This window comes from Perissodus microlepis, chromosome 6, assembly GCF_051167445.1.
Source record: "Perissodus microlepis isolate ML-2025 ecotype Zambia chromosome 6, ASM5116744v1, whole genome shotgun sequence".
NCBI classification, from domain to species: Eukaryota; Metazoa; Chordata; class Actinopteri; order Cichliformes; family Cichlidae; genus Perissodus; species Perissodus microlepis.
This window is the reverse complement of record NC_140466.1, coordinates 1,665,884-1,689,799: the sequence shown is the minus strand read 5'-3', so window position 1 is coordinate 1,689,799 and position 23,916 is coordinate 1,665,884. Positions and strand designations below refer to the sequence as shown.

General features: G+C 43.8%; 1 protein-coding gene across 1 annotated transcript; it reads right to left on the bottom strand.

Moving 5' to 3' along the window:
• Positions 1-495: 495 nt before the first annotated feature.
• LOC146384783 (NLR family CARD domain-containing protein 3-like) lies at positions 496-23,731 on the bottom strand. Its single transcript, XM_084929776.1, has 11 exons — positions 23,269-23,731; positions 14,641-14,772; positions 14,473-14,556; positions 13,902-14,018; positions 9,967-10,039; positions 9,602-9,803; positions 7,682-9,479; positions 5,364-5,534; positions 4,256-4,429; positions 1,752-1,798; positions 496-1,607 (listed from the first exon to the last, which is right to left on the bottom strand). The coding sequence occupies exons 2-11, from the start codon at positions 14,727-14,729 to the stop codon at positions 1,075-1,077; spliced, it is 3,288 nt and encodes a 1,095-aa protein (XP_084785902.1). The 5' UTR covers positions 14,730-14,772; positions 23,269-23,731; the 3' UTR covers positions 496-1,074.
• Between the last annotated feature and the right edge of the window lie 185 nt (positions 23,732-23,916).

The following is a 23,916-nucleotide window of genomic DNA, read 5'->3' as shown; positions in this document are numbered from 1 at the left end:
GCTTCCCTTAGGCAGCATCATTAGAAGACATAGCATACATTTTCACTGCTATGCAGATGACACCCAGCTCTATCTGTCCATGAAGCCAGATAACACACACCAATTAGTTAAACTGCAGGAATGTCTTAAAGACATAAAGACCTGGATGGCCGCTAACTTTCTGCTTCTTAATTCAGATCAAACTGAGGTTATTGTACTCGGCCCTGAGAATCTTAGAAATATGGTCTCTAACCAGATTCTTACTCTGGATGGCATTACCTTGGCCTCCAGTAACGCTGTGAGGAACCTTGGAGTCATTTTTGACCAGGACATGTCCTTCAACGCACATATTAAACAAATATGTAAGACTGCTTTCTAACAATAAAAATAAATAAACAATAAATGTTTAGGTGTTTCCAGCCCGGCCCAATTTTGGCACATATTGGACACCATATGTAAGTAGTAGGCGAGGGCTAGTTCTTTTTGGTTCAGCTGCTAACAAGATGGTGTATTGGTCAGAATACAGGAAGGAGGACAAGAGGCTGTCACAGTCAGCTGGTTTATTGTCACCTCAATGCTCAGTGTTGCCAGCAGTCTGTAGTAACATATGTTGCCATTAGACTAAATATATGTCACACCAGCAGTGGTTCAACTAATATAAACTCAAACAATATCTAATATGATAAACCTACACATGCATGCATGCATGCATATACATGTCCATGACATAATATATAATAACTCAAATTATGCAAATATTACATAACTTTGTTCAAAGACACAGAGAATACCACATGAAAATGTGCTGCTACAACTCAGTAGAAAGTAATTCAAGCTGCGGCAAACCTCAAGATTGCAAATAAACATATTTAAGGTAAGTTACTTTTCAAGTTGCTATACATCAATACAACCATTACATCCCAAATTGTAATAATATGTATGCATTAAGTCCGTAGTAACTACATAAATTGGAAAAATAAACTAAAAAAAAAAAAAGAATTGAAAATCGTTTGTGAGTGAAAGAGACAGACATGTACAGACTGAACTATCTGTTCAACAGTCAGTGTTTCTCTAACAGGACGACCCTCTTCACACTCAGCACAGACACACTGAGGCACCACTTTCTAACCAAAACCCAGGATAAAGAGTATCAGTGAATGTGGTGTTGAAGGTGTGGAGGTGGATCAGAGTGTCAGAGGAGACTCTGTAGAAGGACAGAGTGCCAGCAGGACAGTCCACATACACTGCTGCTCTGTTAGAGACAGAGGAGGAGGAGGAGGAGGAGATGGATGCTCGATTGTTATTGTGACAGACAGCATCAGGACCATCTTTAATGCAGTCCAGACTCCAGGACTGATCGTTGTTTCCAAAAACACAGTTGTAAGTCTCTCCTTTCCTTCTGATTCTTCTGTAACTCACTGATATATCAACCAGTCCTCCCCATTCAACCTCCCAGTAACAGCGACCAGTCAGACCATTTGTGCACAGCAGCTGGGGACGAACATCGAATCTGTCTGGATGATCAGGATACGACTGAACCTCCTCCACATGTGTCACCTTCCTGTTGTTGTCAGACAGTTGGAGGTTTGTGTTCACTGTGTTTGTGTCGATTGTGAGTTGACAGGAATCTGATGGAGAGAACAAACACAATCCACCTGCAGTTATTGATCCATCATCTGTTCATTCATTGACACTTTGATGATGACTCCTGACATCAGAGATGTGAATGTGTGCTGCTTTGTTTTCATGAATCCCATTAAAAACACACTTACACTTCCTCAGACCTGGTCTCAACCATTGTTCTCCAGCAGGCTCCACCCTGAAAGGAGGAGGGGGGTCAGAGCAGCACAGTCAGCATGCACACATGGACATTACACGGCTCTCATACACAGACTGCTAGTGTTAGGATGGAAAATGATTAAATAAAGCTGCTTTTGCTTGATGTTTTATACACATTCCTATTGTGCTCATACAAATGTGGCACTCCATGTAATAAGGGCCAAACGCATTAATTCAGCAATATTCTTAAATTGAATTATTAAGACTGACATGTAGAGCTTGCAAACATGCTTACACATCAATTGTGGAGTTAGAGTCAGGGGGATATTTTTTCTGGGCTGACAGAGTCCGAACACAATGTCCCAGATTTAGATAATCAGTAGAAAATAAGAGGCTAAGAATTGCTGGATAATATTAGTGCAACAAGGTTAGGCTACGGAGGTGTTTTTCCTTTTTTCCAGGAAAGGAGCAGATGGTAGGACAAGGTCAGACATGGACGGAGTGGAGAAGACCCGCAGGAGAGACGGTAGGAGCACCACGTCGCGGTATAAAACTGTATTGCATGCTTACAGCGCCATCCTATTTGTGAAGCAGACCGCGTGTTCACATTGAGGTAACTTGTAACTTCAACTGCTGAAGCCAATAAAATCTTTCCAAAGACAGTCGTTCTCCTCCCTTAAGAAAGAAAAATGAACACAACAAAGTGGCGACCCTGACGGGATTTTTCAACTGGTTTCGGTTCAGCTCACAGAAAGCCTTCAAAATAAAGGTAAGCAGAGCCTGTTGTTTATATCGAAATCTGGATACCAAAGTAGAGGACGTACGCCCTGACGGGTGTAACGGCACCATAAATTTTACTTTATGGCCAAATTCTTCCAGATCTTTGATATAAAGGCTGATTTGTTTTGGTATTGCCCAGTGCCTGGTCAGTGTCTTGCTCAATGGTCAGGTTGGGACTGCCAGTAAGAGTTATAAGACAAAAGGTGTATCAGTCCAAAAATTGGAATAGACGGTCCATATTAGACAATTTTGATCTTACATAAAAGTTCTCAGCATATATAAATCAACAGGGATACAGAAAGGAGTTCCAGATGAATAAAAATTCATTCAAAGCCTTCTGTTGATCAACGCTTTCATTTTTTTTACCTTTTTATTTACCTTTAACCTTTTGTATTGTTTATATTGTCTGTTTTGTTATTTAGTGTTCTTCTTGATGCATTCTCAATCATCCAGGAAAGTAAATCTCCAAAAGTTGATTCTGTTCCTCTGGACGTAGCGTTTTGTGGGAGAAACGTTTCGTCATCATCCAGGTGACGTCTTCAGTCTCAGCTGACTGCAGGTTTCAATCTTATAAACAGTACATTTGCATAATGACTGAAACCAGCCCACTGAAGGAACAATGGGCTGGGAGGTCAGTATCATAATTATGCAAATTCTCATCCCCATTGATCAACAACCACTGATCAAGGCCCATTGATTAAATGGGCCTTGTCCATGAGTACCATTCACAGAGCGTTTGGATACTTAGCGTTCTGTTTATTTTTACCTTCATGTTCAGCTCTTTGTGACGGCCTGTCTACAAAAAGCGCTTAATAAGTACACTTTACTTACTTATAAATTGGCAAACCCAACAGTTACCGGGTTTGAGTCTATAGTACTTTGCATAACACCAAATAAGGATTTTAGCCGTATTAATTATGTTCATTACAATGTGCAGAAATTGGCTAACCTGACCAGGAATGCAATAGCTGGACTGTCAGAAAAGTTGATGTCAACGTCAGTTATGACAGTCCAGAACAGGATAGCGTTAGTTATGCTTTTGGCAGAAAAAGAAGGGGTGTGTTCAATGCTTGGGTTGGCTTGTTGTATGTATATTTCAAATTATACAGCTCTGGATGGGTCAGTTACCAGGGCACTGGAAGGATTATGGAAACTGTCACATGAGATGAAAGAATTTTCTGGGATTGATGTTGTCAGATCTCATGTTTGAGGACTCTCATAAACAGATTGATAACAACGGCAGTAAAGGACGAACATGTGCCACCAAACTATCAGATGCCATTGCTGGTTGGGGTCGGGTGAGGAGGAGTCAGGACTGAGTCGAGAGATAAGTTGGAGCCCCAGATGTTGAGAAGTAGAAGGGCTAAATATGTATTGGTCATTTGGTGCTTAGGCTTTTATTATTAAAAGAAACACTGAATCCTTTTAGAAGATAAAATGTCTGTTTGTTTGATGCGTCTGTCTGTAAGACCCAGTAACTATGTGAAGAAGGCCGACAGCTGATTTAGCACTGACTCGACCAGAAGACTCCTCTCCAGTTAAGGCTGAAAGGCTGAGTATCACACTGGATGGGAAGCTGTGGGATAGCAGGCTGAACGAAACACATGTTCCTTTGATTCACACGTAGAATATGTGTGAAAGGGAGAGAATCAGAAAACTCTATCATTCCCTGAGGAAATTAAAATTCTTCCTCCTCTATCAGACATTCTCTCCATACCTGAGAGTGTCCAGGCTCCAGCCTGGATCCTTCAGTCCAGCCGACAGCAGCGTCATTCCTGAGTCTCCTGGATGATTGTAGCTCAGGTCCAGCTCTCTCAGATGGGAGGGGTTGGAGCTCAGAGCTGAGGCCAGAGACGTACAGCCTTCCTCTGTGATCAGACATCCTGACAGACTGCAGACAGAACAACGTGTGAACACCTTTTTTTGTAGTTGCTGTGTTGTTGTTTTTTCTTTTTTTTTGAGCTTGAATGCCACGCACCCATTCCACGCATTCAGTTAATGTTAGCTTTATTTATAGCAGCAGCAATTGAGAACACATAGTGAGGTATAATTAGTTTTTTTCTTTTGCCCATTGTTAATCAGCGGTGCCAGCTTTGCCTTTCACAGTGATTAGGCCATGAGGGTTCTGCACAGTATCTTTGCTGTTCCTAGGACTGCACTCTTCTGGACGCAGATCTCAGACGTCATTCCTGGGATCTGCTGGAGCCACTCGCTCCAGTTACCAAGAGAACCACTGTTTCCTTCACCCTCGACATCTTTTTGAGCTCATCTCACAGCCCGTCGTATTTTTCAGGTTTCTCATATTCCTTCTTTCTCATATTACTATCACTCAGCTACATCTATCACTATGGCTGTCTTCATCTGCTTTTTCTATCGCCTCCTTTAGCCAACTGATGATCTCACCAGTGGGGAAGGGCATAGGTATTGACTGCCCGGATCTTGTTCTTCCCATTCGGCTGACTGCTTAGAACTTGTGGTTGCAGCTTTCCTGGAAGCCACATTTGCCTGTGGGATTCCCAGGTACTTGTAACTATTCTCAATGTCTCAAGGTCTTTTTTGCATTTCCTGCAGTTTTTCCTTAATCTATCATTCATAGCAATGAAAGGGAATTAGTATATCACAAGCACAAAATAGCCCTAAATTCTCTAAATGGACGGTGAATGAATTCACTTTTTAAACATGCAAAAATGTGAAATATGAAAAAAGTCTACAGTACCCAGAGTCTAACAGTACGCAAAAGGTTAAACAAAAATAATTTGACAATTATATGATGGGTAGCTGTTTAAATATTAATACAATTTAATGTTTTATGGCTGATTCCTGACCTGAGAAATTCCAGTTTACAATGTGGATTTTTCAGTCCTGCAGAGAAAAGCCTCACTCCTGAATCCCACAGGTCATTGTTACTGAGGTCCAGCTCTCGGAGACTAGAGGACTGGAAGTTGAGAGCAGACAGAACTTCACAGCTTCTCCCTGAAAGGTTACAGCCACTCAATCTGAAAAGCAAGATTTGTGATAAGATTAAATTACTGTAAATGCTGAACCTAGACAACCCAATTCATGGTTAAGAAAATAATCTAAAATTTGAGTTAAAACAAATCTAATAAAACATTAAAATTTTTCTTTGTGAAAACACAAATCAACCTCTGTCTAAATATACCTGTTGGCATAAACAGAAGGCACTATTGGTCACTTTCTTGGCCCAAACAAATCTCTTCTAAGGGACACTTAAGTGTTGCACCTCTACCAGATGCTTTTGGTCAGTAAGCTTCTGGTATGATCACACTTGTTGGAAAGTTCATAGCAGAAATGAAAAAGGAGATAACAGACTACACTGAAGGCGAGTTATAAGCTGAGCTATGATTAGCTAACTAAAGTATGTGTAATTGATATAAAGAACAAAACTCCTGTCCTTGAAGACAACATTGTGAGTGAAAAACATGAGGCTAGCAAATCTCGCAGACGAGGCTGAAGGATCAGATCTAGAATGCATGCAGAAAGTATTCACAGCAGTTCAGTTTTCTACAAGTTGTCATGTTAGAGCCTCATCCCAAAATGAATTAATCACACCAATCATGCCTTGCCGGCTTAAAAGGCTGTGCTATTAGTCATTAGATTGTTGTTGTTGGTATGTGTTGGGCTGTTAAATAAAGCAGCATGCTGAAAAGCATGAAACTGTGGTTGGGTCTGCCGTGTGATGTTTACAGTGGCGCCAAAACCCAGGAGGGGGCGTGGCAGTCCCAAGACCGGGCCAGCCAGGGAAGGAGCTGGCCCAAAAAGTGGCCGAGCTAGTGGCCACACAGCGAGAGCAGGCGGCGGGGTCTTGCTGCCGGTGGGAAGAACTGCAAGACTGATCCGAGTGCCGGATGCAGCGGATCGCGAGTCTGGCAGCTCGGATTGGTTCCTGGCCGCCACCTCCGCCACCCCCACCCACGACCCTCGACTGCACAGCGTCTGTTCTGGCATCCGGGGTGAAACCAGCTAGGACGCAGCCTGTCAGCGCACCCATCATCACTCCTTGGGTGGGAGTGGCTGTCGGCCAGCAGGGGCCTGCACCCGTCGTGGCTCCCGGGAGGAGGGCCGCGGAGCGACCAGCGTGTTTTCACGGACCGGAAGGAGGTGGAGGCGCACAAGGGTCCTGCTAAGCCTGAGGTCACCGTGCCGGCTGGTCTAGCGGTGTCCTCGCTAAAGGTCAGCACACCATGTGGTCCTGCACGCCAGCCGCCTGCCAAGCCACTTGGGAGCCTCCGCTTACATCTGCAATTGCCACATGGGTGGCCCCCGGATTAGATCAGGATACGTGGGCAGCCACCTGAAGTCACACTTCCCTATCACTGAGCCGCTGTAGGGGAGATGGACTCACCTGCACGGCATATGCAATCACGCCTCGTCTAAATGTATTTAATATGAAACAAACAAACAAAAAATAAATAAATAAAACGTAAGGAAGTATTCACAGCCATGCCACTCAAAATTAAGCTCAGGTGTATCCTGTTTCCACTGATCATTTGTTAGATATTTCTACAAGTTGAATAGAGTCCACCAGTTGACTGGCTTTGATTTTTAAAGGCACAGGCTTTTCTATATATGGTCCCAATTTTTGAGAGAGCATTTCAGGGCAAATAGAGAGGTGACCAAAGATCTGATGTTTACTCTGACAGGTCGAGCATTGCTCTGTGAAGAGAGGAGAACCTTCCAGAAGAACAACCAGTTATGCAGTACTCCACCACTCTGCCTTCATGTTAGAGTTGCCAGACGGAGGCACTTCTCAGTAACAAGCACACGACTGTCTGCCAGCAGCTTACTCAAAGGCCCAGAAGAACTCCCAGACGACGAGAAACAAAATTCTTTGTTCCGATAAAAGATTGAACTCTTTGGCCAGAATGCCAAATGTCATGTCTAAAGGAAACCAGCTATAGGTCATCACCTGGCCAATACCGTCTCTACAGGTGAACAGGTGGTGGCATCAGGATGCTGTGGGGAAGGTTTATGGCAGCAGGAACCAGGAGACTAGTCAGGGGAAGATGAATGCAGCAATTTACAGACATGTCTTTGATAATGACTGGCTCGAGAGCACTTTTGACAGCTGAATTATTTTGAATATTTCACAAATTCAAAAAGGAATGACCACATATTTACTTACAGAGCTCTGTTGGAGGCTTTGACCACTGGCAGCAGCCTCAGAAGAGCCTCCTCTGAAGCAGAGTATTTCTTCAGGTCAAACACATCCAGATCTTTTTCTGATGACAGTAAGATGAAGACCAGAGCTGACCACTGAGCAGGAGACAGTTTATCTGTGGAGAGACGTCCTGAACTCAAGGACTGCTGGATCTCCTCCACTAGAGAACGATCATTTAATTCATTCAGACAGTGGAACAGATTGATGCTTTTCTCTGCAGACAGATTCTCACTGAGCGTCTTCTTGATGTACTGGATCATTTCCTGATTGGTTTGTGAGCTACTTCCTGTCTGTGTCAGCAGACCTTGTAGGATGGTCTGATTGGTCTGTAGTGAAAGACCCAGGACGAAGCGGAGGAACAAGTCCAGGTGTCCATTTGGGCTCTGTAAGGCCTTGTCCACAGCAGTTTGGTAGAAGTTTTTCTCTGTAGATTCTGTTGTGTCAGAGTTCTTGGAGGTTGTTTGTTGTTCTTCCAGCAGATTGAGTCCAGAGTTGATGAAGGTCAGATGGACATGAAGAGCAGCCAGAAACTCCTGAACACTCAGATGGATGAAGCAGAACACCTTGTCCTGGTACAGTCCTCTCTCCTCTTTAAAGATCTGTGTGAACACTCCCGAGTACACTGAGGCTGCTCTGATATCGATGCCACACTCTGTCAGGTCTGATTCATAGAAGATCAGGTTTCCTTTCTGCAGCTGATCAAAAGCCAGTTTTCCCAGAGACTCAATCATCTCCCTGCTCTCTGGACTCCAGTGTGGATCTGTCTCAGCTCCTCCATCATACTTGACCTTCTTCACTTTGGCCTGAACCACCAGGAAGTGGATGTACATCTCAGTCAGGGTGTTGGGCAGCTGTCCCCCCTGCCTGGTTTCCAGCACATCCTCCAGAACTGTAGCAGTGATCCAGCAGAAGACTGGGATGTGGCACATGATGTGGAGGCTTCGTGATGTCTTGATGTGGGAGATGATCCTGCTGGACTGCTTCTTATCTCCAATTCTCTTCCTGAAGTACTTCTCCTTCTGTGGGTCAGTGAACCCTCTGACTTCTGTCACCATGTCAACAAACCCAGGAGGGATCTGATTGGCTGCTGCAGGTCGTGTGGTTATCCAGAGGTGAGCAGAGGGAAGCAGTTTCCCCCTGATGAGGTTTATCAGCAGCACATCCACTGAGGTGGACTTTCTAGGGTCAGTTAGGATTGTAGTTTTGTGGAAGTCCAGAGGAAGGCGACACTCATCCAGACCATCAAAGATGAACACAACCTGGGAGTCTTCAAAGCTGCAGATTCCTGCTTCTTTGGTTTCAGTAAAGAAGTGATGAACAAGTCCCACCAAGCTGAACTTCTCCTCTTTCAGCACATTCAGCTCTCTGAAAGTGAATGGAAATATGAACTGGAAGTCCTGGTTGGCTTTGCCTTCAGCCCAGTCCAGGGTGAACTTCTGTGTTAGGACAGTTTTCCCAATGCCAGCCACTCCCTTTGTCAGCACAGTTCTGATTGGTTCATCTCTTCCAGGTGAGGCTTTAAAGATGTCTTCTTGTCTGATGGTTGTTTCTGGTCTGTCTGGTTTCCTGGATGCTGTTTCCATCTGTCTGACCTCATGTTCATCATTGACCTCTGCAGTCCCTCCCTCTGTGATGTAGAGCTCTGTGTAGATCTGATTCAGAAGGGTCGGGTTTCCTGCTTTAGCGATGCCCTCAAACACATGCTGGAACTTCTTCTTCATGACAGACTTGAAATGATGTTGAAAACCTTCAGTGGGAATTTCTAAAAAACAAATTAATTAAATCTCAGTCAAGAATTTATTAAGTACACATGCATGTTGTCCATCTGCAAGATTTTAGTTAATGTAGCATTCATTAACCAGCTCAAATCTTCATGTTTCTTACTGCGCAGCAGACGGTCAGCCAGCTCCTCCTCATTCAGTCTCCTCAAGAAGTCCACTGTGATCTTCACAAATGCCTCTCTGCTTCTGCTCTTCTCATCATCCTCCCTCTGACTCTCTAAGCATTCTGGGTAATCTGGACTCAGAAGCTTCTGGATCTTCTTCAGCTCGTTCTTCACAAACGTGATGATGTTGTCCTCCAGCAGCTGGAACAGAATACTTTATGAATGAGCCAATCAGGCTGAAATCATGGAGCCAAACATCAGATCCATGTTGGACACACTGACACTCCGCTGGTCTACAAAGAGCAGCATGGAGATGACTGTGGACAGAATAGATGTAAAAAGTAGTTGTTGTACATGTACAGACCATAAATATGGAGTCCAGCTGTGTTTGATGGGCAGACTGACCACGTTGAACCTCTGAGCTCTCCTGGTCCACTCTGTGGCGGAATCATCATCAATTCAGCCAGTGATATTTTGACAAAGACATTTATTTAGATGTCTGCTCGTAGTCATATATGGTATAATTTCAGCTGATCGTACTAAAAATCAACAGCTCAGCTTAGTTTTTTTTTACTTTTAAGTTTCCCAACTAAAAGCCAACATCAGCTGCTAACAAATTCTCTTTGGATGACAGTTGTAAAGAAAACATAATGAAATAGTTAAATAACAATCAATCGTCTAAGATATGATTAATTCCTCTCTCAGCTCAACGACCATCCGGTCGTTAAGTCTGACGTCACTAGCCGTGTCTGGGTCTAAACTCTGCTGCAGGTAGTGATGTGCGGATCGATCCTGAAATATCGATTCCTCCGATACCAATCATTTATGTTCTAGAATCGATTCTCACATTAAAATATCGATATTTTAGTAATTTAGAGTAAATTTGTAGTTTATCATTAACAGGAACACAGTGGAAAGAAACTATAACATTCGGATTGTCTACATTCAAAGGAACTACTTCCTCTTCCGCCTTTCATAGTCATGTGTGAAATACGGCTGTCTGTCTCGCAGCCCCTTGGCGTGCACACTCACAACAATGGCTGAGCGTAATTGGAGTCATGTGCGAACGTATTTTACCTCCACAAAAGCTGAGACGTGGTTTGCGATACATGTGGCAAAAACGTGAGGTAGTGTGGCCACACTAGGGAGATATTCAAAAGGGCTGCTGGGGGGATAAATACATTTTACAGTGTTTATTTATCGGATAAAATACGTTAAATGTCCGGAAACAGCGGGGGTGTCCAAATTCAGAGGCTGCTTCCACCTGAGGACCCGGCCTTCGTGGTCTAAAGAAAGCCGGGTAGTGCGTCACGAGCTCCCTCGGTGGAGTGAAACTCGGCCGTCTGCTCCTTGCTATCTAAAATATAACCGGGCACTGACTTAACTCTCGACCGTCTCACACTTCTGTTTAATCAGTTTTCTGTTTGACGTTTATTCAGCTGTGTGAAACCCCAGAGGAACCCACCCGAGGGATTAATAAAGTTTAATTTAATTTAATCTAATCTAATAACTTTAATCTCAGCCAAACCGATTTACTCACGAACAAATAAAACACTGAAAAAACCAAACAATAACATTTTTAAGTTATCTAAGTGACTTATATATCATGTTTAACCCGAGTAGCGAAAGACCGCGGGGGGTTTGAAAATGATGTGTCGATCGGCTCAGATATTTGAAGCTACATTCTCACCTGAAAATATGTTAAAAGTTTTTTTGCGACCCAGAAAGAGAAATAAGAGTAATATTAAAACTAAGTTGCTGCCATCATTGTTAGAGACTGGATTTAGCTGGGCCGCGCTATGAATTCTGCGATATGGTTTTTCAATTTTGTTGTCCGGGTGGAAAATCAGGAGAAATTCGGGAGAATGGTGGCTCCGGGAGATTTTCGGGAGGGGCACTAAAATTCGGGATTCTCCCGGAACAATCGAGAGGGTTGGCATGTATGGTTGTGGCAACATCACTAACCTCGTCAAACACCTCAAAGTAAATCATATCACAGAATATGACGAGCGTATGTTGAGGTGAACTGAAGAGGAGGACAGGGACAGGTGCTGCTAGGGCGAGACAGACGTCCTTTAGTGCTGCAGGCAGGCAAGGTGTTCAAATAGCGCACAACTTCAGTTTTTTTATTTCTATATGATGAACCCTGCATTATTAAGTGATAAGAACAAGAATCTGATGTCCTGTAATCATTATGACGCTATAATTTGAGATACAATAAATAAAATAAGTTTTTGTACAAAGTATCGGTATCGGATCAGTATCGTCGATACCACCCTGAATATTACTTGGTATCGGATCGGAAAGGAAATCAGTGGTATCGCACATCACTAGCTGCAGGTCCATATATCAAACGATCACTATGGCATTACTGAGAGTTGAAAAACTGTCTAAAGTCTTTCATCTTTAATAAAATGATCAGCGTTCTGCTCTACCAGGTGTAACAATTGAGTTTAACATCCAGGCATCCATGAAAACGGAATTTACGACATTTAACGGACTTAGAAGTTAGCAGGAAGTTAGCTCGCTAGCTTCTATCTAAATACAATATAGCATGTCCTGACTGAGAGATTTTGGAAACAAATTCAAACGTACAGCTCTGTTATCACTTCCAACATAAATGAAGACAGAAAACTAAACAGCAGTGACGTTTGTAGGGTTACTGAAGTTTGGCTAGCTGGTATATAATGATGTGCTACGTGACCGCTAGCGACACAGCTATGTTAGCATAATATAAACAAGCTAACTTTTTTTCCACTTGATAAAAGTTAACGTGAGTGTTCTCGGTGGTCAGGAACAAATGTAATTGCATGGCAGGATGCTGTAAAAGGACCAAACTTCAGCCAGGAGAACAACTGAGATAATCCATCCACAACACGAGGTTAGTCATTCATATACTGCTGCATGGGCTGGGCTGTAGTTACATCCTAAGGTTTTAAAAACTGAGCTTAAATAAATGATTAGCGGTAATCAAAGCCGAGGGAGGTCAACAGTGATCACTGACTGTTTTAGGAGCTTTTTGAGATTAAATAGAAGAAAATACAAAACATTAAACATGTTAAGAACACAAAAGCCATATTAAACACAGACTACTTTAGGCCCGGAAGTAGGATTCGTCACGTCATCACTTAACGACCGGATACTTGAAGTAGATAATTATGTCTCTCAAACTTCACCATTTTTTGGATCATCGTGTTGGACACGAGTACAGAGCTGCTAACTGTCTCTGACTCATCTGTGTCCTGGTAAACAACCACATTCATATCCAAGAGGTTGAAATCTCACAGTTTTGTCATAAACAAACCACAGAGAGGTTCCTGTATTAACGTTTACTGACAAAGGTTTCATCAGATCAGAGTAGCACAGACAATATGGTTTGGATCAGACGATGGGATGAATCGTTCAAACCCTGAGTCAGGATGCTCAGGTGTCATTTGGTAGCAGAACGTTTGTGCTATACAGAACCAGTATGTGCAATGGTTTGGGCCTCCTGCTTTATTTAGTTTTAAAATGGGTCAGTCAGTTACAGTGTGGGAAGGTTTCTTGTAATTAAAACAATAAACTTTGTTTTTTAATGAATGAGATGCTCTATAGTTTTTAGTTTCTCAATTTTTTGTCGATACATCCGCGAGATCTTCAACTAACACCTCCAGCAGACCTTCAAGAGAGGTTCGCTCTGAGTTCCTGAAGACTCTGGATGTTCTAGCGCTGTGTTGGTTGACTCATCTCTACAATGTTGCGTGGTTATCAGGGGTAGTGTCTCTAGATTGACAGACTGTGGTGGTTCCCATCTTTAAGAAGGAGGACCAGTAAGTTGCACTCTTTCCCAGTGGGTGATGGACTCTGTCAGGGCTGCCCTTTGTCACCGATTCTGTTCAGAATTGCCACGAGGCTTTCACTTGGGTGGTCTCAGAATATCCTCTCTGGTTTTCACAGATGATGTGGTTCTGCTGGCTTCATCGAGTGATGGCCTTCAGCCCACACTGGAATGATTTGCAGCTGAATGTGAGACCTACTAACCCCTAACCTGGCTGAGCTCTACTCTTAAAAACGAAACAAAAACACAGAAAAATCTTAATATCCATAAGATGAAAAACACTGCATAGGTGGCACCAACCTGCTTACTTAGTGTTTTTAACAGAAAACAAATGGAAATGTACAGAGTCCACCAGACCTACCCAGTCCTCTTACGCCCACCACAAACCTTACACAAACAGATAAACGAGGAGGTATAACAACATTCAACAACACCAAGCAGTTAAATCAGCTCTCAAAGAGTTGATGTTACTAGCCGCTCACCTCTCTGCAGCAGACACCTGCTGGACTTTAAAATCAATGGGCTGATGTCTAGACCGGTCACTCTTGAAGGACACACAGCTGGGTCCAGCTTCAGGTCCAGCTGGACTCCCATGGGTCCTGTTAGGGAGGAAACATTTTTTTTAATTTGCAGCTACAGAAGCTGATGAAGGTTAGGATACCTTCATCATCCTAAAGACAAACTGGATTGCAGGCTGAGCATGAGCAGAAGGAAACTCCAAACTAGTGTTGGCAGTGGGCATACTGGTTTTGGTCAGTTTAGCCACGAGGCTAAAGTCAAACTACCCACTGCTAGCATTTGTTTCTATAACAGTTCAGGATCCAGATGTCTGATGTCTAAATTTCCACAACTTCTTAAAATAAATAGTTAAAAACAGCCAATTCTGTCAAAATGTGGCTTCAAACCAGATAAAAATGACAAAAAGTTACAGCTGAGCCTGTGTGTCCTTTGAGACATTTTAGATCATTTTAAAAACCACGAAGCAAAAAGATCATCATCACTTACATCAGACAACAAACTGACAACACAGAGTTCATGTTACTAACAGCTCACCTCTCTGCCGCAGACACAGGCAGGTCTTCTATGGGAGGGCTTTTAGACTTGTCACCCTCTCTGGGTGGAGGTCCAGGTGGGTTCCTGTGAATAATGATGGAGCAGAGATGTGAGTGCTGAGCTGTGACATGGAGAAGAGTCACGGACAGTTAGAGATGGTCATCTCACCTCTGAGCTTTGGTCTGGCTCTCATGTTCCCCACACAGAGTGGTTTTAGAGGGAGGGGCTCTCTCCTCTCTGTCCTCACACTGATCCATGCTGCTCAATCCAAATCAGCTCACACACACTTTCTACCTTCACCTGCAGAGGAAACACGAAGCATTCAAGTGCACATCAACTGAGAGCTGCAGAGGTCGTGTCTGATGTGTTGCTCCATCTGAGTGCAGATAACATGAAGTATCTGCTGTAGTTGTAGGACTGACCATCACATATCAATAAGGGATCAATAATAACAGCAACAAGCAGCGTTATTGTTAGAGACTGTACAGACTTCTACAACATTATGTTATAAATTATAAAATAAATAAATGTTCATATCAAATAAATGTACTTATGACAGTATCATGTTAATGAGAGGAAAAATAACGTTCACATTACAGAAATAAACTGAATGTTGTTCTTGTGCAGAGCGTTCACTGCACAGTGTTTCCTGTTTCCTTTCATTTGATAAAAACTGTAAATGTTCAGAGACAGACGATCAAACTGAGTCGGAGTTGCACTGACACATATGGAAAGAATAAAATACACTGCTGTTTACACTTAGCTAGATTAACGTGATGGTGTTGTGTTTAGTATGTTGCTCTGTTGTTTTGCTTGTTTTCTCTTCTTTTTCTCTCAACAGGTGATCCAGGAGATTTTTCTCCTCTTTCTCTTTTTAAGTTTCCTTTCTCACTGTCCCTCTTCCCTTCTGTTTTTCTTTTCCTTCATCTTTCTCTCTCCCTTTCCTATCCCTCAGTCATGTCTGTCCCGTCTGTAACAACTGAAAATAAAATAAAATAAATAATAACAACAAAGGTCGATCAAATGGACCAATACGGCAAGGCCGTGATGATCCATTTGGCAAAGTAAATCCATCGGGTCTTCTTGTTGGTCTTCAGACAACAATTCTGACGGCTAAAGAACCAAACGGGACAGGAAAAAAAAAAAGACAAGTTTGTAAAGTTTATCCAGCATGATAAGGTTTTACTTTGCCACTAGCCCCTCTCCAGAGACTTCCAGTCTTGTTGTATGGGATTATTTTAAGGACTATATCAGTGGCCAGATTATTCATTATTAAGTAAAAATTTAAAAGCTTTACACCTCAAAGTCACAAACTTACTGCAATGCAATTAATGACTTTCTAGCTAAACTTAACATTCTTGAAATTCCAGAATGTAAAACAGGCTGGATGAACCCTTCTTCTAGCTTCTGGTGTCATTGGAACAACTTGGTAATAAATACAGTCAACCAGTATCACACACTTTAAGAAACTTGTAAGCCAGGCACTGTATTTGTTCCCAGATATCAGACTCAAGCCCCCCACCTCCACCAGCCTACACTATTAGGAACTATCCAACAATTGAATCCAACCAACAGAGTGCCTCTTGAGCCAAACGCAAAACATTATGGGAAGAAGACTTGGACATGACATGGGCCTGTATACTCAAACATGTCAACACAACATCATTATGTGCTCTCCACTGTTTGATCCAAGTGGTGCATACAGCCCACTTTTCAAAATCCAGATGATCTCGTATCCATACTGAACTCACTCCATGCTGTAATCAGGGCAGAGCAATATGGCCAAAAATATTTATCATGATAAATGTTTGAAAATTTGCAATAACGATATAACTGACGCGACACAAAGTGCTTTACAACTCCACAACTTTATTATTCAAAAAAAACCATCACTGATTTTCACTTAAACAAGCAGCTGTTTTTTTATGTGCATGTAATATTATGTTGAAGCACCGTACGCATCACTCCGCGAGGCTCCAGCCTACGATAGCTGTAATGCTCCGTAGCTTAGCAAAGTCGTACTAAAACATTTTTGACAGATTTTTGAGCGCCGTGTACGACATAAAATCTGTACGGTAATAATGACGGCCCGCTTGCAGGCTTTACATAAAAATGTGCTTTGTTGTGTATCTGACGGTAAAGCTGAACCAGTTCCACACCAGTGAAGTTGCAGCATTTTTACAAACCAGTTCTGGTTCATCTGTTTCATTCAACGATCCGCTTTCTCCCTTCTCGTTCTCCGTCACCGCCATGTGCGTATGAAAACAAAGGCACTGCGCATGCGCATGTTACTCATATTTTATCGCCATATTTCATTTTCTTATCGTTGCCCAACATTATTCCGGTGTTACCGTGAACGGTATGATACGGCCTGGGCCTGGTTGTAATTGATGCAAAACTGATCCTCACTGATTTGTTCCCTGTTGGCCAGGAGGGCAGTTTTACTGAGGCGGCGGGACGCTGCCCCTCCCACTCATTAACAGTTGTCATGTGACCTCATGTCTAAAAAAAGAGAGGAGGAAAAAAGAGGAGCATCATGCGACTGAAGTAAGTCTCAGGTTTCTTCTTTAAACACAGTTACAAGTTTAACAGTTTTTTTAGTTGTTTTTTTAATTGACCATCACTTTAAGAACTTCATAGTCATCATCAGTGTTTACTGACTGTGTTCATGTTTTCTGCTTGGTAACAGAGGAGGTGGTTTCATCAACTTCCTGTGATCACAGTCATGTGACTGTTAGCTGTTTAGTGTGAGGTGCAGTATAAAACAGTGAAACCTCAGACTGTCGTCTTCTTCCTGCTCTGGTCAACGGTCATCTTCCTGTTTATTTAACATCTGATAGATTTGATCTTTTCTGATCTTTAAATGTTTGCTTTGCTGAACTTCTGCTCGAGTGGAAGGAAACTGAAATGGTTCCTTCTGAGCTCCTGAAAACACGTCTTTCCTTCTCTTTGTGTTCTGGTACTTTCTCAGCTGCAGGGGCTCTCTCAGTGTTGGGATGGTCAATGAAGGAGTTTTGTGTAGTTCCAGCAGAGACACTAAAACACAACAGTGATTGTGTCTAAACAGACAAACATGAACTAAATGCAGTGAAGCTGCTGTTTGTCTGAGTGCAATCAAATGTCTGAGGGAACACAGGAACATTCATGTATTTCCTCTTTTATTCACTGTGGAGGCTGAACCCTCTCTGAAGTCAGCAGCTTCATTTCACACAAAGGATTAAAGTCGAACATTTTAAACAGGAAGTGATCAGAAGTCTCCACAAGTCTCTGAATCCTGAAACACTGAGAGGAAATCAGCTGTTCAGCTCAGCTGCTGATCATAGGGTCAATATTTCAACCCATCCCCACCAACTCCAGATGTTTGCAGCTGCACATCTATCACATCAAGAAACTTCTGACAGCAAAAACTGACCAAAGGCTGAAAACACGCATGTTGATCTGTGAGGAGCAACAACCTTTAGACAACAGGAACCCATCAGCACTGTTCCCTCTAATGTTTCACGTGTCTGAGCGAACACACAAACTCCCTGAGCGTCCCTTGGACCACTGTGAGCGACAGCAGACGTGTGCACTGTGGTCACGCCAGCATCGAATCCATCCAAGTTACATGTTTATTAAAATAATCAAATTACAGCATTTACATTTATGTTAGACTACTTTTAATTAACTGCTTTAGCCCACTTACAATGAAAATTAAAAACAATCTTGTTGATGACCTGTGTAGCATGTTAACACTATTGGAAGGAAAAATAACTTGAACTCCAATTTTTAAAACACAACTTTATTTTTTTTTTTTTTTTATAAAGCTCTGACTGTATTATGAGTCTGTGGTCTGGGAGAGAGTCTGTAACTCTGTCTGCAAAATACAGTAAATAATGACCAATGTTGGGCAATTAATTATATAGTTACTTCTTCAAAAAAGTAACTGAGTTATGCAAAAAAACGTTTTTTGCAGCTGTTTACCTAAAAATGCAGCCAATGCGTTTTTTAAATAAACATTTCAAACTATTCACAGAACAATCAGCTGTTCTGCATCAAATCTGATGCCACACAAATTATTTGTGCCACTCCAAAAAATAATTTCTGTCCACTATGAGATGAAGGAGAACAACAGCCTGATACCTGCAGGCCTGACAGCAGCAGATGTATCACTGCTGTAACACCTGTAACATTCAGCAGTCGCCTCATTGTTCTGACACACACAACAAAACTATTGACTACACTACACACTAACTACACACTAACTACACAAGATTTGCGCTAAATGTCGCAAATCTCTCACATCTCAAACACGCCGTCACTCCTAAAACTTCCCTTTTCCTAAACAACTAAATGCCATGTTGCCATATCATTTTTTGATTGGTCGACATGGTGCATTTTTCCACCAGTAGGAAAGGGTGGGGGTTTTTTGTTTTTGCTCACAGGCTTTCAAGCATTTTCCTTATAAAACACTGTTTTTACCGTTTCTTCCCGCAGTAAATATAAACAACAACAGTATTCAGGAAGAAAACCAAACATTGCAGATATTTTATCATAACTCTGGTTGTACGTGGCCGATCAACACAATTTAAAAACTGGTGTAAAGTCCACACTTTTTCCGTCAGTTGTTCCGTCTGTCCTTCTCACATATCCAATGGTTGCACACGTTGTCATTAATGTGGCTTCACATGTGGTTTTATTTATATATGTTTATATATAAATATATGCGGTGGCCCCTAGAGACAAAACACGTACAAACTCCAAAACACATTTCTAGCGTTAACTGAACTTCAAAACAGAGCTACTAGATCACTTAAATTACACAATTGTTTTCCTTGTGGCTGCGTACAGCGGAGATGGGGGGGGGGGGGTCTGTGCTGGCGGACGTTGGTTACTGGCCTGGTAGCCTGGCTGCCCCTGGGAGGGTCCGGGACGGGCGTGGAGGCTTGGGGGTCTGGGGGTGCTCCGCCCCCCGGTCTGGGGTGCTGGCCGGGCCTTGGGGGCTTGGGTCCTGGCTGTTGTGTCGCCGGAGCAGTGGGCGGGTGGGTGCAGGGGGGCTCAGCCCCAGTGCAGGGGACCTCTGGTGCATCGGCCCAACTAGGGGGCTCTCTAACTGGTGGGGAGGTTGTTACATCTTTGCAGGTGGTCTCCTCACTACAGGAGCTCACTCTGCAGGTGGGGGGAGAGATATAGGAGAGGGGGAGAATGAACTCAACCTGGGTGTCTATTGTCTTGTGTAGTTTGGGAGATGATTGGATGATGGGGTGGGTGCAGTTTTCTCTGGGGTGGAGTCGGGTTTGGCTGCCCCGGACTCTGTGGGGCTGGGCAGTGCTGCTGCTGCGGGCCCCGGTCCGGATGGGCCTGGGCCTCCTTGCCCTGGTGGGTTCCAGAGCGTGGGGGTGCCTACTGGGGTCAGTGGGGGAGCTGGCCCCAGGGAGGGGCCGCTTGCCCCTCCCTTTCTTCCCTCCCCATCCTCAGCTGCCTCCCTATTCCCGCTCTACCACACCCACCCACACACGCAGGGCTTGGGGTGCAGGTATGTCACCAGGGTGCAGGGGAGGCACTCCCCCTCTGTCCCCTTCTGGCCGCCTGTGCCTCAATTTTATTCTGCAACCTAGACATCCACATTACTCACACTCTCACATAACACATACATATAGGGCCTTGGGGGTGGGTACGTTTTACAGCATCCAGAGGATGGTCGTTGTACTCCAACCCACCTCTGGCGCTGGTGCCCTACCCTCAATTTTAAATGCATTTAGACACTGAGGGTTTTCGGGAGGAGCCGTGCTGCTCTCTGAGAGGAAGCTAGTACCATGCTCTCCTGAGTTTTAAATGCACTTTAGAACAGCACACAACAACATTACATATGAGCGGGCGTAGGGAGGTTTGAGGTCTTCACTCACCCCGGTTCTGTTAGCCGTCAGGGCTGGGGGGCTGGGAGGAGGTGCTGGCCGTCAGACTGGGGTCTGGGATGCGGGGCCTCCCTGCTACTGCAGATAAGGAGGTGGTCCGCTTGCCTCCACCCCAGAGAGAAGGGTTACATCTCCTGGGTCTAGGTGCGGCTTGCCCCTCTGGGGGCGGGGGTACCTGGACCTGGGATATAGAGTATGTTTGGGGAGTGCGACTGTCTGTGCAGTGTCTATTTGTGTCTGTCTACACGTTGGGTGAGTGCCGAGTATTTGGTTGTGGTATTTATATGGGGGTGGGAATGCACGTCTGTGTCCGCGTGTGCCTGTTTGTCTGTGTCTATATGTCAGGTTGGGTCTTAGACTCAACCTCTCTGGGTACATCTCAGGCCCTCTAAAGTACGGAGGCCTATCTCCCCTCACCACACTCCCTGCCGGTGGCTGATGCCCTTAGACGTTGGTGTGTTGGTGGTCCTTGTCATCTGGGGCTGGGCGCTCATGCATGTACCGGCTCACTCCTGGTGGCCGATTGGCGGGGCCGGGCGCCTGTGGCCCGGCTGGGCTCCTTCCGGGGGGTGGGATGCCCACAGGCCTCTGGCCTCTGGGCCTGAAGCTCGGTCCTCTCTGGCACAGCTGGCTGCCGGCGGAGCCCGCGGGCACGCCACTGCAACCCCCTCTGGCCTCTGCTCCGTAGCTGCGGGGTGACCTCTCGTTTGGGGCTCTACTCAGCTCTTCCCAGGAGGGTGGCACGGTTCCCCCCCCTTTGGTGGTCCTCCTCGGGTCCTTGTACTCTGGGGCCTCTGGATATCTGGGGCCTGGATCTCCTCCATACCTGCTTCATACCCTGGTGGACGGGGCTATGGCTCCCCACACTCCCTAGCAGATCGTTACATGGAGAAACCTTTGGAATACAAGCATGCTGATCCACACAGGTGTGCACACAGGTGTACACACGGGTGTTCACAGACGCGGACTACACCTTTCTTGGCTGCTGCCTCAAAGCACATTGTGCGCTGTCTATCTTGCGTGCTGCACAATATCGTTTATTATTTAGTATCTACTGTTATCTACTGCTAGCTAGTTTATTGTGATGGTGCTGTTTTTATTATGTTGCTCTTTGTTGTTTGCTTTCTCTTCTGTTTTTTTTCTCCATACAGGTGATCCAGGTGTTTTGTTTGTTTTTGTTTGTTTTTTCCTTTCTTCCCCCCCTTCTCACCGTCTCTTCTCCCCTTTGGTTTTCTTTCTCTCCCTCTCTTTCTTTCATTCTTTCTCCCTGTCCTATCCCCCAGTCACGTCTGTCCCGTTTGTAGCAACCGAAAATAAAATAAATACATAATTATAATAAAGGTCAATCAAATGGACCAATATGGCAAGGCCATGATGATCCACTTGGTAAAATAAATCCGCTTGGCATCTTTCTTGGCCTTAAGACAACAATTCTGATGGCTAAAGATCCAAACGGGACACAAAAAAAAAAAAAAAAAAAAAAAAAAAAATTACACAATTGAAAGCATGTGTGTATTGTTTGTGTATTTATACACAAGCACTCATATATATTCAAATAATTTAAAAAAATGTTCATTTACCTGTTACTACCACACACCAAATCCGGTGGTTGGTACTTGCTGGCTTGTGTAGCCACTAAAGCTCAACACTGCCCCCTAGCATCCTGGAGCACTGCTGTTGTGTTTTGTACGTGTTTTGAGTTTTTAGTTGTTTTGGAGTTTGTACGTGCTTTGTCTGTAGCGGCCACTGTAAATATACTTTTATTTATTCACTCCACATAAAATGTAATAAATAAATCATATAATACAAAAACCAGCTATTTACATTTCAGCTTCTAACTATTTAAATTTTCATATTTTTCCTTTTAAACAAATTTAAAGTGAAACAACACAAAACACTGCAAACCACAACACAATTAAATATAAATTATAATATGAAAAAAAGAAGAAGATGCACATTCTCTGTCATATGGGCCTGCATGAATAAACTTTCTGAATCCTTTATCATCTGCAACTGACAATAGTTGTGGATGATTACTATACCTTTCTAATGTGACCTTGTTGTCCCTGGTTCTCTCTCTCTCTCTCCCTCCCGCTCTGTTCCTGTGCTACTGAGTGTAACCACCGCCCCTCCCCCCTCTGCCCAGTGCAAAGCACAAGGCTCACGTGGGGAATGACACGGAAAAAAGTGCCGGCTCGCGTCGTTCACGTCAAACATCCGGCTCTAAGACTCATTTCGTTCGCGACCGACACATCACTACTGCGTATAAATGAATGTAAATCGCATCATTGGCTGGACTATGGGATAAGGTGGCATCGCTCTAATCTCATACAGGAGCAGTCAGTCACTGACTAACACTGCAAAACAGAATTGTTAAAGTATTAATTTTAATTTCAATTCAGGTTAGATTTTTTTCTTTTTTGTACGAAACGCAGATTTTCTGTGCGCAGAGACCGTGCTGGCAGTGCGCAATTGCGCACGCGTGCAGCTTAGAGGGAACACTGTCCATCAGCAAGAAATTTACATCAGTCCTTAAAACAGGATTCAAACCTTCCACTTGCAGAGCTGCTAAAATCTGAACCACAAACTTCACCCTGTACTGAAAAAGTCTTCACTGCTATTTTTCTACAGATCATCACTGAAAACATTCAAACTGACTCATCATGGAGTCTTTTTTCCTTGGAACTACAAACAGGACATTAAATGTGTGTTGTAAGACAAAGTCACGCCCACACTGAAAGAAGGATGTGTGTTTAGCACACGTGCTTAACCAACAGCCTCGTTGGTCCAGCTTTGAGTCCGTTACGTGAACTATGGAGCGGCAGATGTGTACTGTTGGCGCTGGAACTAAGCTGCACACAGCTGATATTAGTCAGGAAACATTACAGACTGCTAAGGTTACCTTCACACGGAGCTTCACACGGAGACGATCAGTCAGCAGAAACAGGTAGTTCAGGAAAGAGAAAGTAAAGTTTGAGCAGGAAGGAAACACCCACAGGGTTGTGTGACGTTACCGTTATGATCGAGAGCGTTAGAAACTGTCAGTGCTGCATTCAGGTGCACGTGGGAAACTCCCAAATCTCTGGCAGGTTGTCCAAAGGTGATTTATTTCTGCTGGTTTTCTGGAGGTCAAAACACAAACTGCATGATGTCACTGTGACCACCACAGTGACAGGAAGTGTTTTTAAATGACTGAAGCACTGAAATGATGCTAACGGCTGTCGTTAGGCTCACTGACAGCAGTGCTGATGTGTTCATGTCAAACACTGGCTCAGGTCAGACTCCTTCATCCTTCTCCAGCGTGAAGCCGCCCTCAGACACACAGGAGCTCTGACCTTTGACCTCCTGCTACCTTTTTATAAAAAAAGTTTGTATATTTGAAGCTTCTGATGTGCACGAACATCAGTCCAGCTCCTTTAACTTTGAAGCATCGTGTTGAGTTATTAAAAGCTCTTTGAATTCTGCTTTTATATTTTTATGCGCTCCCAGCTCTGTTTGAGCCTCCAGCTAAAATAAAACATCTGAGCTGAGATTAATGTGATGAACACAC